This window comes from Diceros bicornis, chromosome 12 (genome assembly GCF_020826845.1).
Source record: "Diceros bicornis minor isolate mBicDic1 chromosome 12, mDicBic1.mat.cur, whole genome shotgun sequence".
NCBI classification, from domain to species: Eukaryota; Metazoa; Chordata; class Mammalia; order Perissodactyla; family Rhinocerotidae; genus Diceros; species Diceros bicornis.
In genome coordinates, this window is record NC_080751.1 from 70,443,472 (window position 1) to 70,469,886 (window position 26,415).

Consider the following 26,415-nt stretch of genomic DNA (forward strand, 5'->3'; position numbering starts at 1 on the left):
TGGCCATAAACACTCGTGTGTCTGCAGCCTGGCCCCAGGGATTCCAGAAATAACAGCAGGGCCCTCCATTAGAACACTGGAACATAGTAAGGCATTTCTGCATCAAGAGACAGGCCCTTTCCAACCCAGGCCTCTCCTGTCTGTCAAAGCACAAAGCAACCTTTACAAGTCAGGACAGGGAGGGATAGCTGGGAGGGAGTTTAGATTTCTGGAAAGTCTGCACCTTCTCCTGCCATCTGTCTGCACTCTTCCATTCTAGAGATTCTCCAGATCTGCTCCAGTCTCCACTTGGAAGTTGAAATTCTTTCTCGGCTGTGGCATTCTTTGTCTTTCAATGATCCATTCTCCCTTGGACGTGCTGAAACTGGAATCATGGTAACATGAACCCAGATGGCAATTTTCATCTTAAGATGGCACAAAGGCCACTTTCCAGACACCCAGGACCTTATTTGGAGTAGGGCACCGGGGAAGTGCCAGAAGAGAAGGGAGTGGCAGGAAGGGAGTGCCTAGTTTCAAGAGAAAGGAAAGTCTGTCAATGACCCTGAGTAAAAGACATAAAAGACGTCTGAGGCCATCTGCCTAACTTCAGACGGGTGTTCGTTCGCTAGGAGGAGAATGTCAGAAGTCAACATCTAGGGAGAGAAGTTTAGCTTTTCAAGCGACCTTTCAAAAACAATACCAGAAATTAAAAAGCATGTACACATACGACAACGATGTGAAAAAATACATATTTAGATGCATAACCTGGAAAGGCTGGAAAGAAATATAAAAACAGTTGCTTTTTGGGGGGATGGAGTTAATGGTAGTTTTTTCACCAAATTATCCCTAATGTCATTTCTCATTTTAAAGAAAATCATAATAACTGGCATTGCCGGAGAGACCTGCCTGGACTTCCTTGGGAATTCTACAAGGGAATTTCAGGTTTTAGGTGCCCATCTGAAAACTTGAATTTATCATGTAAAAGCCATATTTAAGCCACTTTCTCCAGGAACTAATTCCTCTTTAATGGGGATGAGATTATTTCTAATTCGCAGCCGCAATCGCAACGTCATTAAAGGCTGGGTTCAAGGTACTGAGCTCCAAACCTTTGTCACGAATAGGAAGGTGGAGGAAAGAAAGGCCCTTGTGCAACAAAACAACCGATTGTGTCACCCTCCCAGGCCCGGCCCCACCAGGCCGACTAGAGCCGCAGCTGCATTGACCCAAAGATGCAATGCACCATCTGCAGCGGTGCTGCAGCAAGAGACGCAGCCGCCGCAGGAGAGGTGGTGCGAGCCTCCCGCTCCGGTGCCGCACCCACAAGTGCTGGGGGTGGCGGGAGGATGAGGGGAGTTGGTAACAGCATCGCCATGGCAACAGTGACGTCCTTTTACCCTGGATCTAATTGGAGGAAACCCCGTGGCCGAAGCCGCAGCCTGCTGGCCAACCGAACTTGCCCGAGCCGACCCACCCTCCTAGCCTCCACTTCCCCTCCCGCCCCGCCTCCCTGGCCCCCTTCCGCGCGCTCAGTTATCATTGGCCAGCGGCGGGGCGGGAGGCGGGACTCTAGGGGGAAGCTCGGCGTGTCATTGGGCGGCGGGAGAGAGGGCAGCTGCGCGGAGGCCCGCCCCTCGGCTCTGGGGTAGGCTGAGACGGGAGGGTCCTCCGCTAAAGCCAAAAGCGGATCAAAGTGGTGGGACTCGTGCCGCGGCCGCGGAGACGTGAAGGTGAGCGCCAGGGCCGCCTCCGGCCCTCCTCCGGTCTGGCCAGGCCTGAGGGCCGGGCGGGAGGCCAGCCCCCGGGAGCGGCCGGCCTCGACGCCGCTCTCCTCAGGGACGGCTCCGGCGGGAAGGTGCGGGCCAACGGCCGCTTCCATCTTGGGCGGGCGGGCGCGGGAGCGGCTCTTCCTCCTCCCCCTCCTCCTTCGCCCGCCGCGGGCCGCCTCCGCGGGCGCCCCTCGGCCTCCTGGGCGCCGGGCGGGAGCGTGGGCGGGGGAGGGAAATTCAACTGGGCCGCGCGTGCGGGGACAGACAAAAGGGGCGGCGGGCGCATTGTCTGACGGCGCCGCCCCCGCCCTGTGTCCGCCGCCCGCAGGCCCTCCGCACGCCTCCTCCGATCCGGGTCGGTGCTCGCCCTCGCTCTCCTCTCCCGTCCCCATGGAGAAGACCGAGCTGATCCAGAAGGCGAAGCTGGCCGAGCAGGCCGAGCGCTACGACGACATGGCCACCTGCATGAAGGCCGTGACGGAGCAGGGCGCCGAGCTGTCCAACGAGGAGCGCAACCTGCTCTCGGTGGCCTACAAGAACGTGGTCGGGGGCCGCCGGTCCGCCTGGAGGGTCATCTCGAGCATCGAGCAGAAGACTGACACCTCCGACAAGAAGTTGCAGCTGATTAAGGACTATCGGGAGAAAGTGGAGTCCGAGCTGAGGTCCATCTGCACCACGGTCCTGGTGAGTCCGCTCTCGCCGGGCGGCGGGAGCCGGGGAAGTGCCTCGGCGTGCGGAGGCCCTTTTGTGTGAGGCTTTCGTGGAGAATTTCGTGGGAGCAGGGAAGAAATGTGGGCCGGGGCTTGCCTAATCGTCTGCCGACGGAAAGGGTCTGGGAAGGTTCGCCTTGGCCTCCTTAATGAGTTATTTCAGTTCTTGAGACCTAACAAGCTGCATTTTCAGGGGTAAATAGATCTTTCCCCAGATGCTGCGTTGCTGCCACACAATATAACTTTGAAATATCCAAGTAGATTTGTGCAAGACTGAAAATCGTTTTTAGGCTTACCGAGGAGATCTGGGGACCCCTTAAATATATTTCATCAGTTCATAGGCTTGAGTTGAAAAAAAGTGCAGGCAGGCACCTTTTCCACAGAGACAGTATATGCCGTAGATTTTCCTCCCAAACTAATGGAGATTTACTTCGAAAATAGAACAGATCCTGCATTTTTCAAGTAAGAGTATTTGTTGAGTTTTTTCCCTGTTAATAACGGGGGAGAGTTTGGTAAATGTGGAAAAGGCGCAGCTAAGTCTGAAGAACAAAGTGTCCTGGTAAATTTCAGTATTTATTAACATTTCCTTGCTATTACATAGCTATACGTAAACTCTAATGTGTTGAATTCATTTCTCGTGTGGAGCAGGCAAGGAAAGCTTTCCAGGTTTTGAACTGTCCAGTTTTAGCAAGGGTGGCTGTTGGGTGGAGTAGGTGCCTGCTGTGATTCACCCTTATTAGTGAGAGAGAACATTTTTAGCTTTGTCATTGCATGGATCTTTTGATCAGTAAAATAAGTTTTTAAAATTTAAATACCAGCATTATCTCCTGGAGTGTTTTGAAGTGTTTTAATACTGCAAAGAGTCTTTTCTAGCAATAAAATAGGAAATATCTGATGCAGTTGCCTTTTTTAAGTGCCAGTTTTACAAGAGGCCTACTGATGTTTGACGTGTTCCTTGTATTTTAGGGGGGCTTTGAAGGACAAGCATGCTCGATTGGTGATTTTTCACGAGGGAATAGAAGGGAAAATGCCTCTTTTCCTTCCAGCTGTCTCTTCCTTGCCCCATGAGATTCATGGGGCAGGAAATTTTTTTTTAAACTTCTTTAACCTGTTTTTCCAATACAAATAACTGGTGATCTGCACAAAATCATGGCTGATGGAGATATCAGGTAAAGGGGCAAAGAAAGCAATGCAGAGAGTGTGTACTAAGTGGAGAAAACTCTATTGAGATTATTTGCTTTATGAAGGCAAGACTGTATGGTGTATTCATCTACATCTTAGCTTCCACTCCCTGCCTGGCATAGAGGAGGCACTTATAAAAGCTTTTGAACTGAATTGCTTGTATTCAAGAAATTTGCCAACTTGGAAGTGACAGTAGCCTTCGATAGCATATGGTAATGGTTGTTGACAACATAGACTCTATTATCAAGGGAAGACTTATAAGAATTCCATACATTAATGAGAAGCTTTTCTGTATATGTATTGCTTTTGGGGGCTGTCATCGCATATTTCAGTCTCTTTTTGTGTTGTTATTATTTTAAAGTTTCTTAGTTACCCTGCAGCAATTAGGAATTACCATAAAATTTTTCCTGTTCTCTAGCAAGTTAACTCTGAGCCAAAGGACTATTTGTTTTATTTTGTGGCTCTTATAAATTTTAGTTTTTATGACAGCGTAAGTGGAAGAGAGTTTTGCTTAGTTGATAAATGACTTGGAAGAGAGACCAGGTATATTGGGGTAGACCTTTCATATACGGCATTTCAGTAGGAGAGAACCCTTAAAATTAGGATAATTTTTTTACACCAAGTGAGATAGAAGAGTTTAACTTGACTAATCTGAGACACTGAGGCATAAATAAAATATTTATATTAGTAAAATGGCTTGAGAGACTAGTTGTGACTTAATGCCCAACCTATAAAAAAACCTGGGAAAGCCCATCTTCAAGTTGGTGGCTGTATTTGAGAGCTTAGTATGTGCAAGGCACTGTGCTAAGCAGTATGGGGAAGAACAAAGCTGAGAACCGTAGATTTTGTCCTCCAGTAATTTGTGAGTGCACATGAGAAATACACAAACAAATAATATATAATTCTCAAAGGATGGTTATGAACAAAATGCTATGTAGTTTAAAGGAAACAGAGTGGCTCATTGAGGGAGGAGAGTCTGAGGGGGGTCAATATTCCAGGCAGAAGGAATGTACAGGATAGGCTTTTTTTTTTTTTTTTTTTTCCCCTTGAGGAAGATCGGCCTGGGCTAACATTGGTGCCCATCTTCCTCTACTCTATATGTGGGACACCTGCCACAGCATGGCTTGATAAGCGGTGAGTAGGTCCACGCCCAGAATCCAAACTGGTGAACCCTGGGCCTCTGAAGTGGAGCGCGCGAACTCGGCCACTATGCCACTGGGCCAGCCCCAGGATAGGCCTTTTTCAGGGAAGAAAGTTTCTATGTGACTGGAGCAGAATATGTGTAGAGCTGCTGGAAGAGAAAAGCCTAGAAAGGAAGGAACTATAATTTATAAGAGAATGTCAGAGGGAGTTTTCCTCATTAGGTTGACCTTGGGGAGACATTGAAGATTTTGGATGTTCTGCATGTGACAGCATCTAGAATTCATGGTTTGAGTGTTAATAATTACCAGCTTGTAATCTGAACTGATAGACAAGGAAGTGATAGACTCGTGAACAAGAGTCTGATAATTGATAATTAGTAATTTCATGAGGAGTCTATCAAAATAATGAGGAAAGAAGAGTGAAATCTAAAGTTTCTGGACGATGAGTGGTAAAATGAAATTTTCTGTTTTTTTTCCTTTGGTGCACAGAAAGGAGAATTTGGTGTGGAGGATGTAGGTAGAACTGACTTGTTATAGAAGACTGGTAAAAGAGTAACAGGGAGGACAGGCAAAATTTTAGTGCTAAGTAGCAGAGATTCTCAGTCTGCCCTTTTCATAGAGTAGGTTGGAGGTGGAATTATTTACTGTTTACTCAAAATGAACATGGTGGACAACTTGCAACTCTTTGGATAATCACTGTATTGAGAGAAGTTACTGAACTGTGGAGGCAAAAAAAAAATGTTAAAATCCAAATGAGTGCTCTAAAGAACAAAGGAGATTAAGAGGGCCCAAATGGCCAAGTCCCAACTCTAAACAGAATCTAAGAAGTTAGAGAAGATGATTTCACCAAGTTATCTCTGTCTCTCAGTATGATTTGTGAAACCAGAGGGATGGGCTAAAATTTCTAGGTCTCTTCTAATTCTGGTTTTTTGGGACTATAAAGTTAAATGGTTGTAGCCATTTTAACTCTGCTCTGACTTCCTCCCAACTCTAAAATGAGTAGTTTTTACAGTCCACGTTGAAGAACATGTTAAAGGTATATGCAATGTTGACAGAGTATATGAAATGTTGACAAAGTAACGACTTCAGTGAAATGGCTTCAGGAAGAGGTGATGCAGAAGTCATTGGTGATCCTAATAAGGAGTGTTGGGAATAGCAAAGTTTAAGTGAAAAAAGTTAACAAGTTGTATCACAGCTGGGCAGTGGTCAGATAACATGTGTAAGATGTTCGGGAGTCCATAAGAACTTGGTTGTGAGATAACGGCAAATTGAAAAAATCACAGGGGTCCACAAAGCCCTTCTGGGACTTGGGAACAAAATCTAGCATTTAAAAAGTCAGTGACTTGGAGTAAGAACAAGACATTTAGAGAATATATACCAGATAACCTCTGTCTCAGACAACCCCATTTTATCCTTTGGTGTTGATGGTCTTTTAGCAGACTAATTTCAACAGCCTGCTTCCATATAATGTATAAACAGTTTTGAGAACTATAGTCTATGTTCTGATTTTTCAAATAAGAACCATTTAAAATAGTATATAAGAAACTGAAAGTTGTCTGTGTTGGTGTGTTAAAGCTCTGTAACCTTAATTCAGTAATACGCTTCAATTTAGTTGTGTTCTAAATTAATCTTGTAATGAAAATGTGTCTGGTGCTGGTTATTATTTTGAAGACTGATACGTTATTGTTGATAGTTAATGAACCTTAATATAATTTTATTGACAAAATTGAAAAATTATGGGCTGTGGAATCAACACAGACTATTTTTGAATCATTGCTCCATAACCTTCTAGTTTTGTGACCATGGGCAAGTTTCTTAATCTCTCAGCCTCTGTTTCTTTATCTGTAAATTGGTGATGATGGTGCCTACCGTCATAGGCCTATAGTTAAAATAATAGCTAATAACTGACATTTATTGGGTGTTTACTATACGCCAAGCATTTTAAGCACTTTATATACTCACTTTGTTCCCGTAAGTTAGATTGATAGTATTATTTCTGTTTTAAAGTTGAGAGAACTGAGGCATAAGGAAGTTAAGTAACTTGGTCAGCATCACAAAGCTAGTGAGTAGTACAGCAAGGATTTGAATCCAGGTGGTGTGGCTGCAGATGAAATTAAATGAAACATAGTCGTCCTTAAATACATGGTAGCGGACTAAAGATCACAGTGTGAATCTCTGTTTTGAGGAATTTGTACAGTTTAATAACTATAAGACATTATGTTTGTAAGTTAGGAGGTAGGGAAGATAGGTTGTGGTGGACAAAACTCCCAAAGTCGATAATTTTGAAGCCCTCCTTATATATAGGATATTGCAATAAAATTTAAAAATTCTTTGGCTTTTGGATTTTTTGCCTTTGGATTGTAAGCTCCTTGAAGCCAAGAGGTGTTTTTTTGAAGAGTGAAATGGAATGGAATACTATACATATAATATTCCAGGCATATAAGTGTAAGGTTAGATCAGTGGTTCTCAACCAGGGTGAATTTACCCCCTGGATGTTAGGCCAGTTCTGGAGATAGTTTTTGGTTGCCAAGACTTGGAGTGGAGGAGGGATGCTACTAAGGTGGTGAGTAGAGGCCTGAATGCTGCTAAGCATCATATAATGCATAGATAATCCCCTACAACAAAGAATTACCCAGCCCAAAATGTCAGTAATGCCAAGGCTGAGAAACTCTGGGTGAGACCATAAATAAAAGAAATAGTATTAAGTTGTACTGAATTGTATCATATTTGTCCTTTGGGTTCTTATTAACATGTTGGCCTCTTGTCAGAACCTTTGTCTAGACTTCAGTCATTTTTTTTCCTTGTCACTATTGTGTGTATGCTGTTTGACTCCACAGTTCACCTTTCTGAAACTTACTCAGTGGGTCCTGTATTTTCTAAGTTCTACCTCATGGTTGCCTCCAAAACCCTGAGCTTTGCTCTTTTAAAAACTTGGCACAGAGAAAAAAGATCCAACTGAAATTATAGTGAAGTCTGTTTGGAAGAGGCAGTTAAAATTGATGAACAGCGAATATTCCCCTCTCCTTCATAACTGCCATTAATAGTTTGACGTATGTGGTTCCAGACTTTTAACCCTGTAGTGTGTATTTATTTGTATGTTGCAAAAATTATACTAATGCCCCACTGAACATTTAGGTTGTAAACGGTTTTACCCATTATAAACAACACTGGAAAGAACTTCCTTGTTGCATGCTTTATGCTAGAATTACTTAGGTTAAGTTTTTGGAACTAAAATTTCCAAATCAAGAGAAATGCTTTTTTTCCCCCAGATAGCCCTCTGAAAAGATTGTATGCATTTACACTGTCATCAGCAGTTGTTGAGAAAGGCCATTTCCCCTTACCCTCTCCAGCACAGACAGGTTTTTGAGGATAACAAAACTAGTGACTGGAAGGGTTGGAATTTTACCTACTTATTTCAGTATTGGATGTAATGAGGGCTATGTTTGTTCTCACAAAAAGCTAGTTAACCAGACTTTTTTTTTTTTTTTAGGTCTCATATACAGTTTCACTTATAAAATGATATCGCAGCGTGAGATCAGTTAATTCAGGGTGCTTGACAGTTGAGAAATCTCCTTGATCATAGTGATGTTCCTTTATGATATTTATCAATACCGGGTTTTGTATTGAGCGCTAGTTCTTTCATAGTAACAATGGGAAATATCTTTGTACCATTCACTTTCTAGGTATCAAGGAGGGGTGGTGGAGAGGCATCATTTAAAATACGTGAGGAGGGCCGGCCCTGTGGCTTAGTGGTTAAGTGCGCGTGCTCCGCTGCTGGCGGCCCGGGTTCGGATCCGGGCGCGCACTGACGTACCACTTCTCTGGCCATGCTGAGGCCGCGTCCCACGTACAGCAACTAGAAGGATGTGCATCTATGACATACAACTATCTACTGGGGTTAGGGGGAAAAAATAAATAAATAAAATTAAAAAATTAAAATACGTGAGGAGGGCCGGCCCCGTGGCTTGGTGGTTAAGTGCACGCGCTCCAATGCTGGTGGCCCGGGTTCGGATCCTGGGTGCGCACCGAGGCACCACTTCTCCGTCCATCCTGAGGCCGAGTCCCACATACAGCAACTAGAAGGATGTGCAGCTATGACATACAACTATCTACTGGGGCTTTGGGGGGAAAAAATAAATAAATAAAATCTTTAAAAAAAATAAATAAGTAAAATACGTGAGGAGGGGCCGGCGCAGTGGTGCAGCGGTTAAGTGTGTGCACCCTGCTTCCGTGGCCCGGGGTTCGCAGGTTCAGACCCCGGGCACGCACCGATGCACCGCGTGTTAAGCCATGCTGTGGCGGTGTCCCATGTAAAGTAGAGGAGGCTGGGCACAGATGTTAGCCCAAGGCCAATCTTCCTCAGCCAAAAAAAAAAAAAAAAGAGAGGATTGGCATCGGATGTTAGCTCAGGGCTGATCTTCCTCACACAAAAAATAAATAAATAAAAAAATAAAATTTGTGAGAATAAAAATTATAGTTTATCCTTTGTTGCTACTTTAATTACTTGTAATTTGTAGGTAAATCAGGGATGACATTTTCTTGAATATTTCATGATAAATAATTTGACAACATTGTTTGCGTATTAACGTATTTAAAGACAAGATGATGATAATATCTAGGACTTCAAAATAATAGGTGGGGGTATAGATGAAACGAGCATCTATAAATTACTGCAGTTGCTGGGAATTACTATAGTTAATGGGAATTCGTTATACTATTCTCTCCTCTTTTTTTAAATAATTTTATGTATTTATTTATTTATTTATTTATTTTTCCCCCAAAGCCCCAGTAGATAGTTGTATGTCGTAGTTGCACATCCTTCTAGTTGCTGTATGTGGGACGCGGCCTCAGCATGGCCGGAGAAGCGGTGTGTCGGTGCGCGCCCAGGATGTGAACCCCGGGCCGCCAGCAGCAGAGCACGTGCATTTAACTGCTAAGCCACAGGGCCGGCCCTACTATTCTCTCCTCTTATGTATGTTTGAAATTTTCTATAATTAAAAGGTGGTTTTTTCCTCCAGAAATTCCATTCCTAGATACTTGGGCAAGAGGAATGAAAATGTCGGTCCAGAAAAAGACTTGTACAAGAATGCGCATAGCAGCTTTATTCTAAGAGCTGAAAACTTGAAATGGTCTATTAATAGGAAAATGGATAAACACACTGTGGTATATTCATACAGTGGAATACTACTCGACAATGAGAACAAATGAACTACTGATACACATTACAATATAGATAAATTTCAGAAACGTGGTAAGTGAAAGAGACTTTGCACAAAAAAGAACATAGTGTGATTCCATTTATATGAAATTCTAGAAAAAGCAAAAGTCTATGGGTGAAAAATCACAGGAATAGTGGCCTCTGTGGGAATGGAGGCAGAGATTGAGTGGGAAGGGACAGAAGGGAACTTTCTGTGGTGATTATAATGTTCTTTGTGTTGATATGGGTTTGAGTTACACAGATATGCATTTGTCAAAACTTAGCAAATGTGCACCTAACATTTGTGCATTTCATTGTGTGTAAGTTTTGCTTCTAAAGAAAGAAAAGTCTAGTTAGTGATATGCATGTACTGGTGTCTTCAGTTTACATAAAAACTAATAGTAGTGGATGGATATGTGATAAAGCAAGTATGGAGAAGGTTAATGGTAGGATCTGGGTGGCAGGTATATGGGTGGCACTGTAATTGTTGATTGCCGTGTATTAGGGGTATGATACTCTTCATTGCTGTGGTTGAATGCCTTTAATACCTATAGCAAGAAAATTAGTGAAACCTATGTCTTGTTGACCTCAAGATATGAGAGTGTATGGAAAGGTATCTAGGACATAGGACTGATGGATTTGGCACCATAGCTTTTGTTTTTATTTGATTATGAGTGCTAATTAGATTATTTTGAAGAGTCAGGGTACAGTGGAAGACTTACATAATTGACCATATTCTAGGGCAGTGCTTCTCAAACTTCTTGGTCTCAGGACCCCTTTTCCCACTTAAAAGTATTCTGGAACCCAAAAGCTTTTGTTTGTGTAGATTATACCTATAAATATTTACATTATTAGAAATTAAAACTGAGAATTTTGTAATCCATTTAGAATAATTACTAATTCATTTAGAATGATAAACCCATTAGAAGTTAACATAATGTGTGATTTTTTTTTTAGTTGTGGTAAATTATATGTAATGTAAAATTTACCATTTTAGGTGTATAGTTCTGTGGCATTAGGTACACACATTGTTGTGCAACCATCACTAGAACTTTTTTGTCTTCCCCAACTGAAACTCTGTACCCATTAAACAGTTAACTCCTCATTCTCCCGTCCCAGCAACCATCATTCTACTTTCTGTCTCTGAATTTGACTACACTAGATACCTCATATAAATGGAATAATAACATTTAAGAAAAAAATAGCTTTAAACAAAATTGCATGAGAATAGTGGCAGCGCTTTACATTTAATCTATTGCAATATTACATCTCATGTAGCTTCTGGAAAACTACTCATGAGAGAATGATAGTGAAAAAGCAAATAGCATCTTAGTATTATGAAAATGGTTTGACTTTGTGCCGCCCACCCACCCAGAAGGGTGTGTGAGAGGCCCCTAGAAGTCCCCAGAACACACTTTGAAAACTGCTGCTCTAGGGGAATTCTGCTTTGAGGCTTGCTAATCATCACTGTGGTGGGTGATGAGCAGTTGTCTGAGTAGTTGTCATTATGTGGTGATAATGACATTTGTAAAACCTTCCCATTCCTTCTCATTGCCCTATCTCTTTACCCTACAACTTATTCTAGGAATATAAGTTTGGAGACCAGAAAAATCACAGACTTGATAATAAAGAAGAGAGAAAAGTTGATTTTAGATATTGGGTAATAAAGAGTCCCTGTTAATTCCTGAATAACTAAAGAACTGGTTTGTTGGAATGGCTTCTTCTTTGTATTGAGAATGGTAATGTAAGGTTAATATGATCTCTCTCTTCATTCCCCAATATCCAACCCAAAAGCAGAGTTGGCATGAATGAAATATGTAAATAATGGTCTTTTGGAGCTGGTTGCATTTAGATTTGCAAGTTCTACAGCTTTTGGAGACAGTAGGTCAGGTGAGCTGTTAGCCAGTATTGGTTGAAGCATTTCAATGAAACTTGTCTTTCCCACAGATCTTGACTATCCATTTACATTTTTTCTGTTCACATGAGCAGTATTCCATGATCTCTGTCATCTGGACCTTTTGCTCCAGTTGGATTTGGCATAGTATGGTACTAAATATGTGTTGTATAATATCCTTAGTTTACTAACTTTGACTTGGACCATTCTGTCTCCTGTATGTTTGCTGCATGTTTGTTACTTAGAGAAATGGAGAAACGATGATGCAGGTGGCGGGACCATGGCTATAAGGACTTCTGTAAATTTAATGTAAATGCTTTCTTAAGGAACAGTCTTAGATTGCTGTTTGTAAATGTCAGGGTGATTGTGGGAAAGTACATAAAAATGCTTTAAAATCATAATGATACTGATTTTCAGATCAGACTTTTTACTCCCTAACTCTTATTGATGTTACTCATCTAGAATTAGTACTCTCATTTTCCCTCTTGTTTTGCTTATTTTACCAAACAGACGTTATATGAACATGGCTCAGAAAGTTTTGCTCTCTTAAAAAGTATGGTATTAGACACCTGCAGTTAAACATGTATATATTAGGTGTTCTGATCTTTCTCCCTGGTACTATTTCCAAGTGCCTTCAATGCTTGTGTTGCCCTCGGGATTCTGATGGACTAGTGAAGAGGTTAGAAAGATTACAGTAAGAGTTTACATATCCTTTACTCAGAAAATACTCTAGATTATTTGGGGACTGGTTGCAGAAATCAGGTGGTTGGTTCTTAGTGATGTCAGATACTTAAAGGAGTTTGGAAAGACTGACTATCCCATTAATATAGTTTTTAACTTTTTATGTAATACTTAAACATCCAAGGACTAACATAACATTTGAGATGGGAAATGGTATATATTGAAGTGACTTTATGTTCTTGAACAAATTGAGGTGGGAGTCTTTATTAAACTACTCATGGTCCCCTAGAAATTTTCATTTCCTCCTCTCCTTTCCCACACCTGCCAAAATATTAAGGGTAGGAAAAAACTTAAGAACCATCTAATTAGAGAAAGGATCAAGAGTAATAACTTCAGTAGATTAGGGAAGGAGGTGGAGGAGCATGCATTGCCCCGATTCAATGGCTAAGTTTAAGATTAAAGGAAATATTTAAATGGCAGTGTTTATTTGTTCAGCAAATTTCTTTTACTGTTCATCTACTTTTGCAATTGATTTATTTTGCACAGAGGTGAAGCTGTATCAGGAAAACAGCATTTTTGTATTATATGATTTCTTGTTAGGCTTTTCAATCTTTAATTACTGCTGTATTAAATAGAGTACAGAGTATAACCTGATGCAGTGTGAATAACTCATTAGGTAGAACTGAAGGCTATACCTCTATTTTATTGTTTATGACCAGCTGTATATCTTTGGGAAGAAAAAGACATAGATGATCATCTTTATACAGATCAAAAAATACTTAGTGATTCATTTTTGTCCCACACAGATTTCTGAAAATTTCTGCTTTTAATCTAAAAGGCCTGGCAGATGTTTATAAAGCTTACTTTAGCTATTGATAGAACTAGTTTCCTTTAATTTTCTGTCAGGATATCAAAGCGGCATATCCAGCCTCCAAATCTGTTGAATCTTTGAAGGACCTATTAAGACTGTTAGTATAGGTTCTCAAATAGTTTTCCATAGGATAGTCTTTCCTGTAGTAGTAAAATTTACAATTAGCAAGTTTATGGGGAAAATAGGATTAAAGGGATGGATGGAGGTCACAAATTAATCAATAAAAGCCCTGAACTGCTTTTCATTTAACAAATATTCTCTGATCATCTTGTCTTATGTGCTGTTTTTGTCCTGTTTTTAAAACATTTTCTAAAATAAAAGAAAGATAACACACTAAAACTTTTAGCTATATTTTACATGTATTGTAAAGTCATAGTGATGAGGACTATGCAGGTAATTTCCTTTTTGTCTGTTCTTCCTCTAAAGAGACTTAATGATCTCCTTCCCCTAAAGTTTCTGAGAAATGCTTGTAAAATAATTTGGCTTAGTTGCTTATATTATCCATATTAGAGGAGCTTTCTATCTTGTTTTTCATTGTCTTTATTTAATGACGAGGATTGTCAGTTCATATTTATTTTTTAATTAAATTTAATTCAAATACCATGAAATTCACCTTTTTAAAGTATATGATTCATAAATTTTTAGTATATTCACAGAGTTGTGCAGTGCCACTAACCAGAACATTTTCATCACCTCAAAAAGAAACATTGTACCCTTTAACAGTCACTCCTCATCTTCCCTTGGCCCAGCCCTGACAACCACTAATCTACTTTTCTATCTCTGTAGATTTGCCTGTTCTGGACATTTCACATAAATGGAATCATACAGTATGTGGCTTTTTTTGTCTGGCTTCTTCCACTTAGCATAATGTTTTCAAGGTTCATCTGTCTTGTAGCATGTATCGGTACTTCATTTCTTTTTCTTTCTTTCTTTCTTTCTTTCTTTTTTTTTTTTTTTTTTGGTGAGGAAGATTAGCCCTGAGCTAACATCCATTACCAATCCTCCTCTTTTTGCGGAGCAGGATTGGCCCTGGGCTAACATCCGTGCCCATCTTCCTCTACTCTATATGTGGGACGCCTGCCACAGCATGCCTTGATAAGCAGTGTGTAGATCTGTGCCCAGGATCCAAACCTGCGAACCTTGGGCTGCTGAAGTGGAGCGCTCAAACTTAACCACTACACCACCAGGCCAGCCTCTCTTTTTTCTTTTTTTTTAATAAAACAGTTTTAAATACACACAACATAAAATTTACCATTTTAACCATTTGTAATTGTAGAGTTCAGTGATGTTAAGTACATTCATTTGTTGTGTAACCATCACCACCATCCATCTATGATCGTGGATCATTGTGTAAAACTGAAACTTTGTACCTATTAAATAATAAATCCCAATTTCCCCTTCCCTCCAGCCCCTGCAACCACCATTCTGCTTTCTGTCTCTGAATTTAACTACTCTGGGTACCTTGTATAAGTGGAATCATACAATAGTCGTCCTTTTTTGTCTGGCTTATTTCACTTAGCATAATGTTTTCAAGGTTTATTCATGTTGTAGCATGTATCAGATTTCATGTCCATTTATGGCTGAATAATATTCCATTGTATGAATATACCACATTTTTTTATCCGGTTATCTGTTGACGGACATTTGAGTTGTTTCCACCTTTTGGCTATTACAGATAATGCTGCTGTGAGCATTCGTGTACAGGTTTTTGTACGGACATGTTTTTATTTCTCTTGGGTATATACCTGGGTTATGTGGTAGCTCTGTTTTACCATTTGAGGAACCACCAGACTGTTTTCCAAAGTGGCTGCACTGTTTTAAATTCCCACCAGCAGTGTATTAGAGTTCTGATGTCTCTGCATCCTCCCCGACAATCCTGGTGGGTGGGAAGTAGTATCTTACTTTGCTTTTGATTTGCATTTTCCAGATTAATGGATGTTGAATATTTTCATGTGCTTATTGGCCATTTGTATATCTGGAGAATTGTTGATTCAAATCCTTTGCTCATTTTTTGATTGGGTTATCTTGTTATTATTGAATTATAATAGTTATATATTCTGGATACTAAAACTTTAATCAGATATATAATTTACAGATATTTTATCCCGTTCTGTAGGTTGTCTTTTACTTTCTTTGTAGTGTCCTTTGCAACACAAAAGTTGTTGATTTTGATGAAGTCAATTTATTTTTTCTTAGGTTGCTTGTGCTTTTGTCGTAATATATAAGAAACCATTGCCTAATCCAAGGTCGTGAAGATTTACACCTGTGTTTTCATCTAAGCGTTTTATCATCTGAGCTCTTACATTTAGGTTTTTGGTCCATTATGAGTTAATTTTTGCATAAGGTGTGAGGAAGGGGTCCAACCTTTATTCTTTTTATGTGGCTATCCAGTTGTCCCAGCACCGTTTGTTGAAATACTAGTTCATATATCTTTGATCTGAAATTCTCAACTTATGGAAAAAATAATCACATGTGGTTTGGTGTAAAAGTTCATTTAAGGAAAACTTGTGATTACTCCATTCTTCATGCTCCAGCCAAATTGTTTATCCAAAGCACTCCATATTTTATTTCCATCCCTCTACTCACTGCTATTCTCACTTGTAAAACCTTCTCTCTCCCATTTCTGTATGTTGAAATCTCACCTGTCCTACAAGATACAGTTTAGGTGCCACTGTACTCATTCCCTGGTCAATTACAAATTATAGCTTATTAGTACTTTCAGGTCTGTTTTCCTTGCATTATGTGTAATTATGAGTAGAGGAGACATGTGTTTTACCTGTAAGGAAACTGAGGCATATTGATTTACTTAGTTACACAGCCAGTTAGCCATGAACTAAAATTCAGCTTTTCTAGAATAGTGCTCCTTCTGTTCCCACTGCCTTTCATTGTAAAACCTTGCTTTACAGACCCCATTCTTATGAGAATTCTCTCTTGTGTGGAAGTGGGGGAGAATGGGCGCTTTATACATCTGTGCTTTTCAGCTAGAGTGGCTTCCTTTTATCTCTTTTACTGTATACTGGTATTGCTTAAAAAGACTTGAGGGAAGGAAATAATTACTGCTTTTTAAAATTTCACAACCGTTACCATATTAGATGGAGTCCAGTTTCCTTAACAGGACTTGATTGAGACCTTCCAGCCTTTCTCCTCTGCCTCCTTTCTCTCTGTGCTCCAGGCATGTGGAACTACCTACTACGAGTCTTTCCTTTTTGGTGAGGAAGATCAGCCCTGAGCTAACATCTGCCAATCCTCCTCTTTTTGCTGAGGAAGACTGGCCCTGGGCTAACATCCATGTCCATCTTCCTCCACTTTATATGGGACGCTGCCACAGCATGGCTTGCAGAGCGGTGCGTCAGTGCGCGCCCAGGATCCGAACAGGCGAACCCCGGGCCGCCGCAGCGGAGCGCGCGCACTGAACCACTTGCGCCACCCGGCCGGCCCCTACAAGTCTCTCCTGTATTGTGTGCTTTCTTACCTTTGCTCTAGTTCTCTTCCCTGTGTAAAAATGTGTTATTATATTAATGTAGTATTTTCTTTCTCACTGAGTCTCGTAATTGGACCCAATTCTGTATTGTCTGGAGTTTACCAGTGTTCTGAGTTCCTCTTGTGGCTGTCCCCAAAATAAATTGCACCCAATTCGGATCAATATTGATGAGCTGTGAGAGTATGTAAGAATAAGGACTTCATCTTTATTTTTTCCTCTATATACTGTTAAGTACTACTTTATTTTTCAAGGTTATTTTTTGTGCTATACCCAGTAGTTCAGTTGAATGTAATCAGTAACCCACATAAGTTTAGTTGCAAATGCAGGATAATTTTCTTACCATAGCCTCTTAAATTGCAGTTGACCCTATTCTTCCCTTTGTGCCCCGTAACAACTGGTAGACTAGAGGGTTGTGTATAATATAGCTGCAGAGATAAATGTATGTGGCATGGGTTAGCCATAGATTGAAAAATTAGTCTGCAAATAATTGTATAATTTCTATAACGTAGAAATGGCTTAGTTCATTTTGTCATAGACTTACAAAAGACAAAGCTCATATGAAAGTCCAGTGGTGTCTTTGCTAATATAAGCTATTATCTATTTTTAGTAGTTTTCCTAGGATATAGCAAAACTTGACCTATCTACTAAGCCGGCAAGGCAATTTTGACCTATTTTTAATTACTGGAACATCCTTTCTATTAGGTTATCAGGATATCTGTCTAGTTGAATTACTTGTGACCAAACTAAGATTCGACTTACTGTTCTGTTTGGTTTTTGTCCTTTTAAGGAAAACTCGGAAGGGAAGGAAGTACAGACATAGGTGGTATTCGCCTTGGTTCTTTTGGTAGCACTGATCTGTCAATGTTGGTAAATTGTGGTTGTGTAATTGTTTTTGATGCAGATTGACAAATTTGGAAAGTAGTATTAGTGTCACCAGTGGATGTATTGTTAAACTGTCCTTCCGATGTTGTATATCTTGACCAGAGAGTTGGAAATCTTTGAGCGGAAGGTATAATATATTCTGATATTGCTGTTATGGCCACTCAGTATTCAGCTGCTAAAATGTGAGGATGTAGCAGACGGAGGTCAAAGATGAAGGACTGGGCATTCCATTTGTTTCTTATAATATCTGAAATGGGCTTGGCTGCTTTGAAGTGAAGTGAGGGGGCAAAAACTGATTTTCTTTAATATTGGTACATCACAGTTCACACACACCCCATTATTTTTCAGAATCTAAAACTCTTTCTGTTATGTGTCTTCACCACTGCAGTCATAACAGCTCTGTAGCTGAGTTGGAAGATGGGATGAACATTCCTATCCAAGAACATTTTTATTGTTTTTGGATTTAAGTGCTAATTGTTTATTGGAGGAGAGGGGTTGCATTATGCTCACAAAAGGGCTATCCCAACCCCTAAAAAGCACCACTGTGCTATAGCAGATATTGATAGCAATACTGCTGTCATTGGTCATCATTTTGTCTGGGTCATGGGATGGTGGTGGCTAGAGAGCTTATGGACCAGGAAAAAGAGTTTAGAATGTTAGTGCCGTCAAGTTTATTCCAACTCCAGAGCAGAAACTTGTCGGGTCTTTTTGCATCATCCTCTCCTCTTACTGCACTATATTAAAACAATGCTCTGCTGTTATTCACGGGGTTTTCATGGCCAATTTTTTCGGAAGTGGGTGCCCAGGTCCTTCTTCCTAGACTGCCTTAGTCTGGAAGCTCCGTGGAAACGTGTCCACCATGGATGACCTTGCTAGAATTGGAAATACCGGTGGCATAGCTTTCAGCATCATAACAACATGCGGCGCCACAGTATGACAACTGACAGTCAGGTGGTGTGGTTACCTGACTGAGAAACAAACCTGGGCTGAGGTGGTGAGAACACCAGATCTTAACCACTAGACCACCAGGACTGACATAGATAAAACTTTTTCTCTTTTTATTGAGAGCCTTGGATTCTCTTCATCTGTTTCCTCCCCTTCCCCTCTGCTTGTTTATCCTCTGGGTTTTAGCTCCTTATTTTTCTTTTGCCCACAAAAATAATTAACCACTTGTTTGCCTGAACTACTCTGGCTTATTTTTACTTTCACTGTAACTACAGTGGCACATACCCCTTTGGGTCTGAGGAGTCCATATTAATTCTCTGACCATAGTGACAATTCATCATGACACCGTTATTCATATTAATTTTGATTTATTAATTTGACAAATATTCTAGCCAGTGTTAGGTTTTAGGTCTTTTGTTACTTTTAAAATGGTATCTCAAAAGTTTGAACACTTTTTATACAAAGTGATTTTTAGTCTACACAAATACTGTTGTTAGAAGGCATTTTCACAATGCTCCAGAATTGTATGAATTTTAATAAATAGAAGTTGGAGATATGAAGGCCCATTAACACTTTTTCAGGGATTCTCCCCTCCGCCCCCCTAAATCAAGATAAGGAGGAATTGTTTGGCAGGAGTGCCAAATGAGTAAAACAGTAGTGTACACTTATGGTCTAGGGTTTGTCCCCTTGGCCTTATGGGCTCCAAATCGAATTTGTTGGCATACTGAGAGAGAAGCTGCAAGAATTATAAATTGGGCAGAGAGTCATGGTCTAGCCATGTTTATTGCTTGCAGGCAGATTTACAGGAGGAACCAAATTAGCATTAGGAGATTGCTTGGTGAGCACTGAAATCAACAAGAAGCAGTAGTTGGATGATCTTAATGATTAGCTACTCCAACACTGCTGCGTCCAGCCTCAGTATAGGTGCATCCTTGTTGGAAGACAGTATTCATGGACCCAAGTACCCTCTTCTCTTAATAGTGCTGGAGATAACTATCAGTGTTGGCTTTTTCACTCTCCCCCTATACCTGCTGCATTCCCAACTGCATTCCCAACATCTAACTCGATGAATGCCTGTATGTTTTGCTTCTTAGAGTGCCACTTTTAAGTACTTTTAAGTATTTGGGGGGCACCTCATTGTTGCTCCATGCTCTTCCTGCTAGTGCAGGAATGGTAATAATAGAAATAAGGTTGGATGTCAGTCAGTTAGGACAGGGCTTCCCAACTCTGTTTGTGTTAATGGCACACACAGAATAACTGTATTTGTATGGCATACTGGAGAAAATGGATTGCTCCCCCAGCTTCACCCTGCTGCTCTTATGGCTAGGGGATCAGTATCTTCTTCACTACCTCTCTAGGTTAAAGTCTGATCCTGGAGGACCGTGAGTGCTAGGCTTTAAGTTTATTCTTTAACAGGCCATTGGGATTTTTGAGCAGGGGATTAACATGCCCAGAATGGACTTTAAGGTTAATCTGGGAGCAGGATATAAAATGGATTAGAGAAAGAAGAACCCTAAAACCTGGTAGATCAGTTAGGTTATTGGATTAGTTGAGGTGAAATGATATGATTAACTTGGGTAATAGAAATAAGAATGAGCCTGAGAAGGTATCTCAAAATTCTGTTACAGAGGTGAAATCAGTAGGGCTTGACAGCTGGTGGTAGGATGGGAAATGGAGTGAAAAGTCAAAGGTAGTGCTGATGGGCCTGGGTGGCTAGGAGGTGGGAGGATGGTGGAAGAATTGGTAGAAGTAAGGAATATAAGTATAGAAACAGGTTTGGAAATAAATTTATTTTTGTTTGGGGCATATTAAGTTCTAGTAGATAGTCGTATTTCAGAATGTATAAGGATACTCAGCCATGTAACACTACAGAGTTGTTGGCAGTGTGGGTGCGGTGGTGGGAAGGGTTGCATTACCTGTGAGTTTACTGCAGTTTATAGTATGGCCTTTGGCCTCGTGGACTCACACACACCAGGGTGGAGCCATCTTTCAGGGATAGATCCACCATAATCAAGCTCATGTGACTGGTGTATAAAACCAGGAACATTAGTTTATTCATTTACAGTGAGGAATAACTAGCACAAAGATTGAAATACTTGTGTTGGCATGACCAGTATGTTCTTATTCAGGAGGCAAATAGACTCACGTAGGAATCAAGGCATAATCAGGAAGTTGCTTAGTAAATGCAGCATCATGACGAGAAATTGCATGGCTGCTCAAATGCTTAATGGCCATCATCTCCATAGTAGGGCTTTGTCACGGTAGGGATTTGTCAGTGGGTTGCTTGACTATGATTCACACTCTCTTAGACTATATATTAGATCCTTTTCCTTCAATGTCTGTTGCTTTTCTGTTTCCATGCCTCTCTCTGTTTTTTCTGATTGACTCATCCTTATTTTTAAGGTATATTTATTTTATATGCTCTCAGATTGTAGTCAAGTTTTGCATTCTTGTTAATTTGCTATACAAATATATATATATGTATATCAAATTTAGACAAGATAAAGTCTTTTCCCTCAGTGGTTTATAGTTAAGAGCAGGGAGATGTATATTCCCAAAGTATACTGTGCTTATTTGTCTGAGGTTTTCAAACAAAGTCTTGACTTGGGGAAAATTACATCCAGGGGTTTGGGGAACTAAATGTGGGAGGCCAGGGGAGTAAGGCCAAAGAAGCATTAGGATGATGCCCAGGTTTCTAACTAGGACAACTGAGTGCTTTTCTTAAGCCAGAAAATTGAGTAGGGGAGGAGAATCAGCAGTAGATTGTGTTAGGAAGGCAAATTTAATATTTTTTAAATGAGTAAAGTTTAAAGTCACACTGGCCCATCCGGATGTCTATATATACACGTGTACACACACACATATACAGCTATACATGTATACAGATACACATACATATAGGAGCACTTGATCTGACACTTAAGAGAAAGATTTGTGTGGAGGTGCGGGTGATTGAGGTTTATGGACCAAGCAGTATTCTAAGCAGTCTTCATTAACTCAATCTTCACAACAACCTCGTGAAGTAGGGATTGCCATTAACTCTATTTTACAGATGAAACTAAGGTACAGAGCTGTAAAAGTTAATTGCCCAACTGGTAAGGGGCAGATTTGTGAGTTATTAGCATGTAGTTATTGGTTAAAGTCGTGCCATTATATATCTCAAATGAACCCACGTCTTGTCAGTTACCTTAAAATGGATAGTGGGCTATTGAAATATTTGAGATCCTTGATTATTTTAGTGAAACACTTCCTCCTGATAACAGATTATCGTAGTTAGTTGTCAGATTTTAGAAAGTGTAGTCTTAAAGGCAGACATCTGTTGGATTAAAGAAAAAAACATGTAACTATCCTTAATTTCGACAGGCTTCTAAAAGAGGTTGGGAAACACATGTGCTTTAATAGCCAACTCAATCCTTTGCACATACTTAATATGAAAGAACTTTTGTACTAAATAATCTGAAATACTATCCTCTGCAAACATGTATTGTTACTCTGTGTCTTGTAATAATTCTGCATTGTTATAGTTTTCGGAGAGTGAAAACTTCACAAAATTTTTCAGTTACTCGATATTTTAGTTGCTGTAATTATTCTAATTAATGACTTCTCTTTTATTCCATTACTTCTTCCTTCCCACTCTAAAAAGGTTCTTTCAGTAAAGGTCTGAGTAGGAACTTCTGTCTTTGGAAATGTCTTTATTTTCCACCTGCTTTTATATGGTACTTTTAATTGGTTATGGAATTCTAGCTGACAGTTGTTTTTCCGGCACTTTGAAGATACTTGATTGTTTGCTGATGAAAAATCAACTGTCAGTCATATTGTTGTTTCTTCCTTTATAGGTAACGTGTTATTTCTCGGGTTGCTTTTAAGAATTTTCTTGTCTTTGGCATTCTGCAGTTTTGCCATGATGGTCTAGGTATGAATTTATTTTTATTTTATCTTGTTTGAGATTTAGTGTGCCTTTCCACTCTGAAGATTATTATCTTTACACTATTACTGGGAGAGTCTCAGCTATTATCTCTTATAACATCTCTGCCTCATTCTTTTTATTCTCTTCCTCTGGAATTCCTATTGCATATTATCTTACACATCATATCTTAGACATCTCTATTTGCATCTTTTGATTTATCCACAATTTTTTCATCTTGTTAGTTCTTTGTTCTGTGTTCTGAGCAGTTTCTTCAAATCTGCCTTCCATTTTACTAATTTTCTCTGTTTTTTTTAATTTTAAAAGCCCTTTACCCTCTCCCTCCACCTCCAAGCTTCATTTTCTTAATGCATTGTATCCTGTTCTTGTCTCCTAGCTTCTGTCCCTTGCTTTTTTTTTTTTTAATCTCTTTGGTTATTTTAATCAAGAAAAATTTCAAACTTACACAGAAATAAAGAGAATGTTATAGTAAAATCCCTCGTGTACCCCTTACCCAGCTTCAGCAATTATGAATTCTGTTTTGTTTATATCCCTACCACACGTACACCCATTTATTTGAAGCCAGTCCTGGGCATCATCTATTTAATCCATAAGTATTAAAATATATATCTTTAAAAGACTCTGTAATCGTTTTCAACATACTTATTTTATGTTTTATAGCACAGTTTTATTTTTTAAATTCTTGGATACTAACCATCCTGTTCTACTGATCCCTCATTATAACGGATCTGTCCCTTGAGTTAGTTTTGTTAGTTTTAACAAAAATGTAGCTTTTTCTAGGGGATTTGTGTGTGCCTTGGATTGTAGAAGTGTCTTTACACAGTGGTTTTGATGATTTGTTTCTGCTGGGCAAACTAAGTTTTGGCACATTTTTATGCACATTTTTAGCTTTTGGATTCACACATCATTTATGAAATAAAAATTTGAATAGCACCTGCACAGAACACGGGTTTGGGTTTTAGTTTTTCATGGGAGACTACACCCCCCCCCCATCCCCACGCCGTCGCCATCCCGTCCCCCCCCCCCTCCCACCGCCAAAGCCCAGGAAATAGCTTTCTTGCTACTTCTCAGTGATGGTAGACAAAGTTTTTCTAGGGCCCTTGCCCCCTGAACACCACTGTCATTGTATTGTAAACTTTCACTTTTTGCTCTTTGTTTCATCTTCCTGTGTATATCTAGCACCTGGATATCTCCCTTCCTTCCTTTGGAGCTCTGCTGTATTTTTCCTTCTATTTTATCTAATTCTATTTAGCATTTTAATTATTTTTAGAAGAGAGGAAAGTCTGCTCAGTCTTACTGTATTGCCAGAACCAGATAGTCATGTTTCTACCCATCTATTTTAAGATGATGAGTCATAAATTTCTTAAGTACTTCATACTAAGTGAGTGAGGTGTGTGCGTGTGTGTGTATGTGCACAGGTGTGTGCGTGTGTGTATTTGCGTGGATGTGTATTTGCTCACGCATGTCTATTTTGCATGGATGTGTATTTGCTCACGCATGTGTATTTTAATCTGAGAAACTGCTATTCAGGTAACATTTAAAATGTGTTACCATTTCATATGGTCAGGTAATACACTAAACACACATTCAGGCATGTATTTCAATTACAAGTCTTCTGTTCACGTATTTCATTTGTGCTAAAATCGAATTTGTGCTTCTCATGTTGGTCAGAAGTGTTGGTAATCTTACATCTGATTTAACATACTAGAGAAATATTAGTAATTACAATTTTATTGCCAGACAATCTTTAAATACATGAAGTTCATATGAGATACATCTGGAAAATGAACTAATATCATTAACATATAAAGAGTTTCTACAAATCAGTAGGAAAAAACTCATTAGGAAAATAGCAAAGGATATAAACACTTAATAGAAAAGGACATATAAGTGTTCAACTTCATTTATAATATGCAAATTAGAAAATTGCAAATAAAATTATAGTGAGATATTTTTCACTTATTTTATTGGAAGAGTTTTTTAAAAAATATTTGATAATACCCTGGGTTCAGAAGGATGTTGAGAAATAGGAACAGTCATACATTGCTAATGAGAATGTAAATTGAAATTGCCTCTAGGGAAGACAGTTTTTTTTTTATTATTATTATTTAAATATGAGTCAGTTTATTCAAGTAGTTTTATATACAGCATTTTATTTTATTTTTTCCCCCCAAAGGCCTGGTAGATAGTTGTATGTCATAGCTGCACATCCTTCTAGTTGCTGTATGTGGGGCACGGCCTGAGCATGGCCAGAGAAGCGGTGCGTTGGTGTGCGTCTGAGATCCAAACCCGGGCCGCCAGCAGTGGAGCGCGTGCACTTAACTGCTAAGCCACGGGGCCGGCCCCACGGAGGACAGTTTAACGATTTATCCTAAGGATCAAGTGTACATTTGGTATATTATTGGAAATATCAAAAGATTTGAAGCAACTTAAATGTTCATCAGAAGAGACATTAAATAATTGTAGTATTCCTATACAGTGGAATATTGTGCAGTGTTACATATAGAATGAGGCAGTTAGTTATACATATATGGATATAGAATGATCTCGGAGGGATTGTTACATGGAAAAGGCAAGGTGTAGAACAAAACATGTAGTAAATATCTGGAAGAATGTACAAGAAACTAGTAATGATGATTGCCTTGGGGGAGGGGAAGAATGGATGTCTCAGCACCCAGGAAAGGGAGAGAAACTTCTTCACAAATTTTGAATTTTATGTGATGTACATGTATTACCTAGTATTTTAATGGAAACCAGAGTCGTCTTGTATGTGAAGAGAACATACAAGTAAGGGAGGAAGAATCCTGTGCTGTTGAATTTGAATTGGAGCTATCAGTATGAGGTAATGATTTTTCAAAAAAAAATTTTTGCTTGAAGGAGTGAAATAGAGAACAAAATGGGGAAATGATTATTTTTCTTTAGAAATTTTAGAGTGATAGTTAACTATTGCATGTTATTACTTTGATAAAAAATAAAAGAATTATAAAAATAATTCAAGAAAAGCACTGTAACATTTTAAGGTAGTCAGATAAGTGAAATTCTATTGCTGTTGTGTCCATTTTGGCATGTTGCTATGCCATGGCTGATGTTCATTTGACAAATAATGTTTTACTATGCAATAGGCACTGTGCTAAATGCTTAACATGCCATATACAGAATTTTGTGAATGAAAAATATTAAGGAAACATTTTTATCTAGAAGTTGATCTGCTTCACAGGTTGCCCTCTTGATTTAGTACCTTAGAATTAGCATAGGTTATTAAAACTGGAGAGTATTTTGATTATTTTATAGAAGAGGAAATTAAGGAACTTGCTCTAGACAGAGACTCTAGAACCACATTATTGGCCTAGGACTCATTCCACTGAGGTGTTCAAATGTAATTCATGATGAATATTGTGAAATTTGGTGCCTTTCTAAAACGTACTCTTGGTGATTGGAAAAATTTTTTGCATTTCTTTCTTTTCCTTTTAAAAAAACTATCATCTTCAGTGACTTTCCACCTATTTGTGCAATTGTGCCTTTTCCTGTGCCATTGGCTCTCTGCCTTGGAATGTTTTCTTCCCTCCTGTTTTCTGCCTATTTGTGAAATCCTATTTACCCTTTAGGGCACAGCTCACTTGATACCTTCTTAAGAAAAACTCTTCCAATTCCTTAACAAAATTATTTCGTTTGCACTCCCATAAGACTTTGGTATATGTTTTTAACCCACCCAGTGTTTCTGAACAGGCGTGGAGAGGGCAATGCTGACTGGAGTGGGTGC

At 39.6% G+C, this 26,415-nt stretch overlaps 1 protein-coding gene across 2 annotated transcripts in view; it reads left to right on the top strand.

The window, feature by feature from the left end:
* The first annotated feature begins 1,610 nt into the window (after window positions 1-1,610).
* Window positions 1,611-26,415, top strand: part of YWHAQ (tyrosine 3-monooxygenase/tryptophan 5-monooxygenase activation protein theta) — a 37,923-nt gene continuing 13,118 nt past the window's right edge. The window contains exons 1-2 of one of the 2 annotated variants that reach the window (XM_058551832.1): window positions 1,611-1,706; window positions 2,074-2,429. In XM_058551832.1, coding sequence (XP_058407815.1) covers window positions 2,136-2,429 — 294 coding nt within the window. In that variant the 5' untranslated portion in view covers window positions 1,611-1,706; window positions 2,074-2,135. Of the gene's footprint in view, window positions 1,707-1,806; window positions 1,832-2,073; window positions 2,430-26,415 lie in introns of those variants that run through there. The other variant, XM_058551833.1, reaches the window with a different exon arrangement.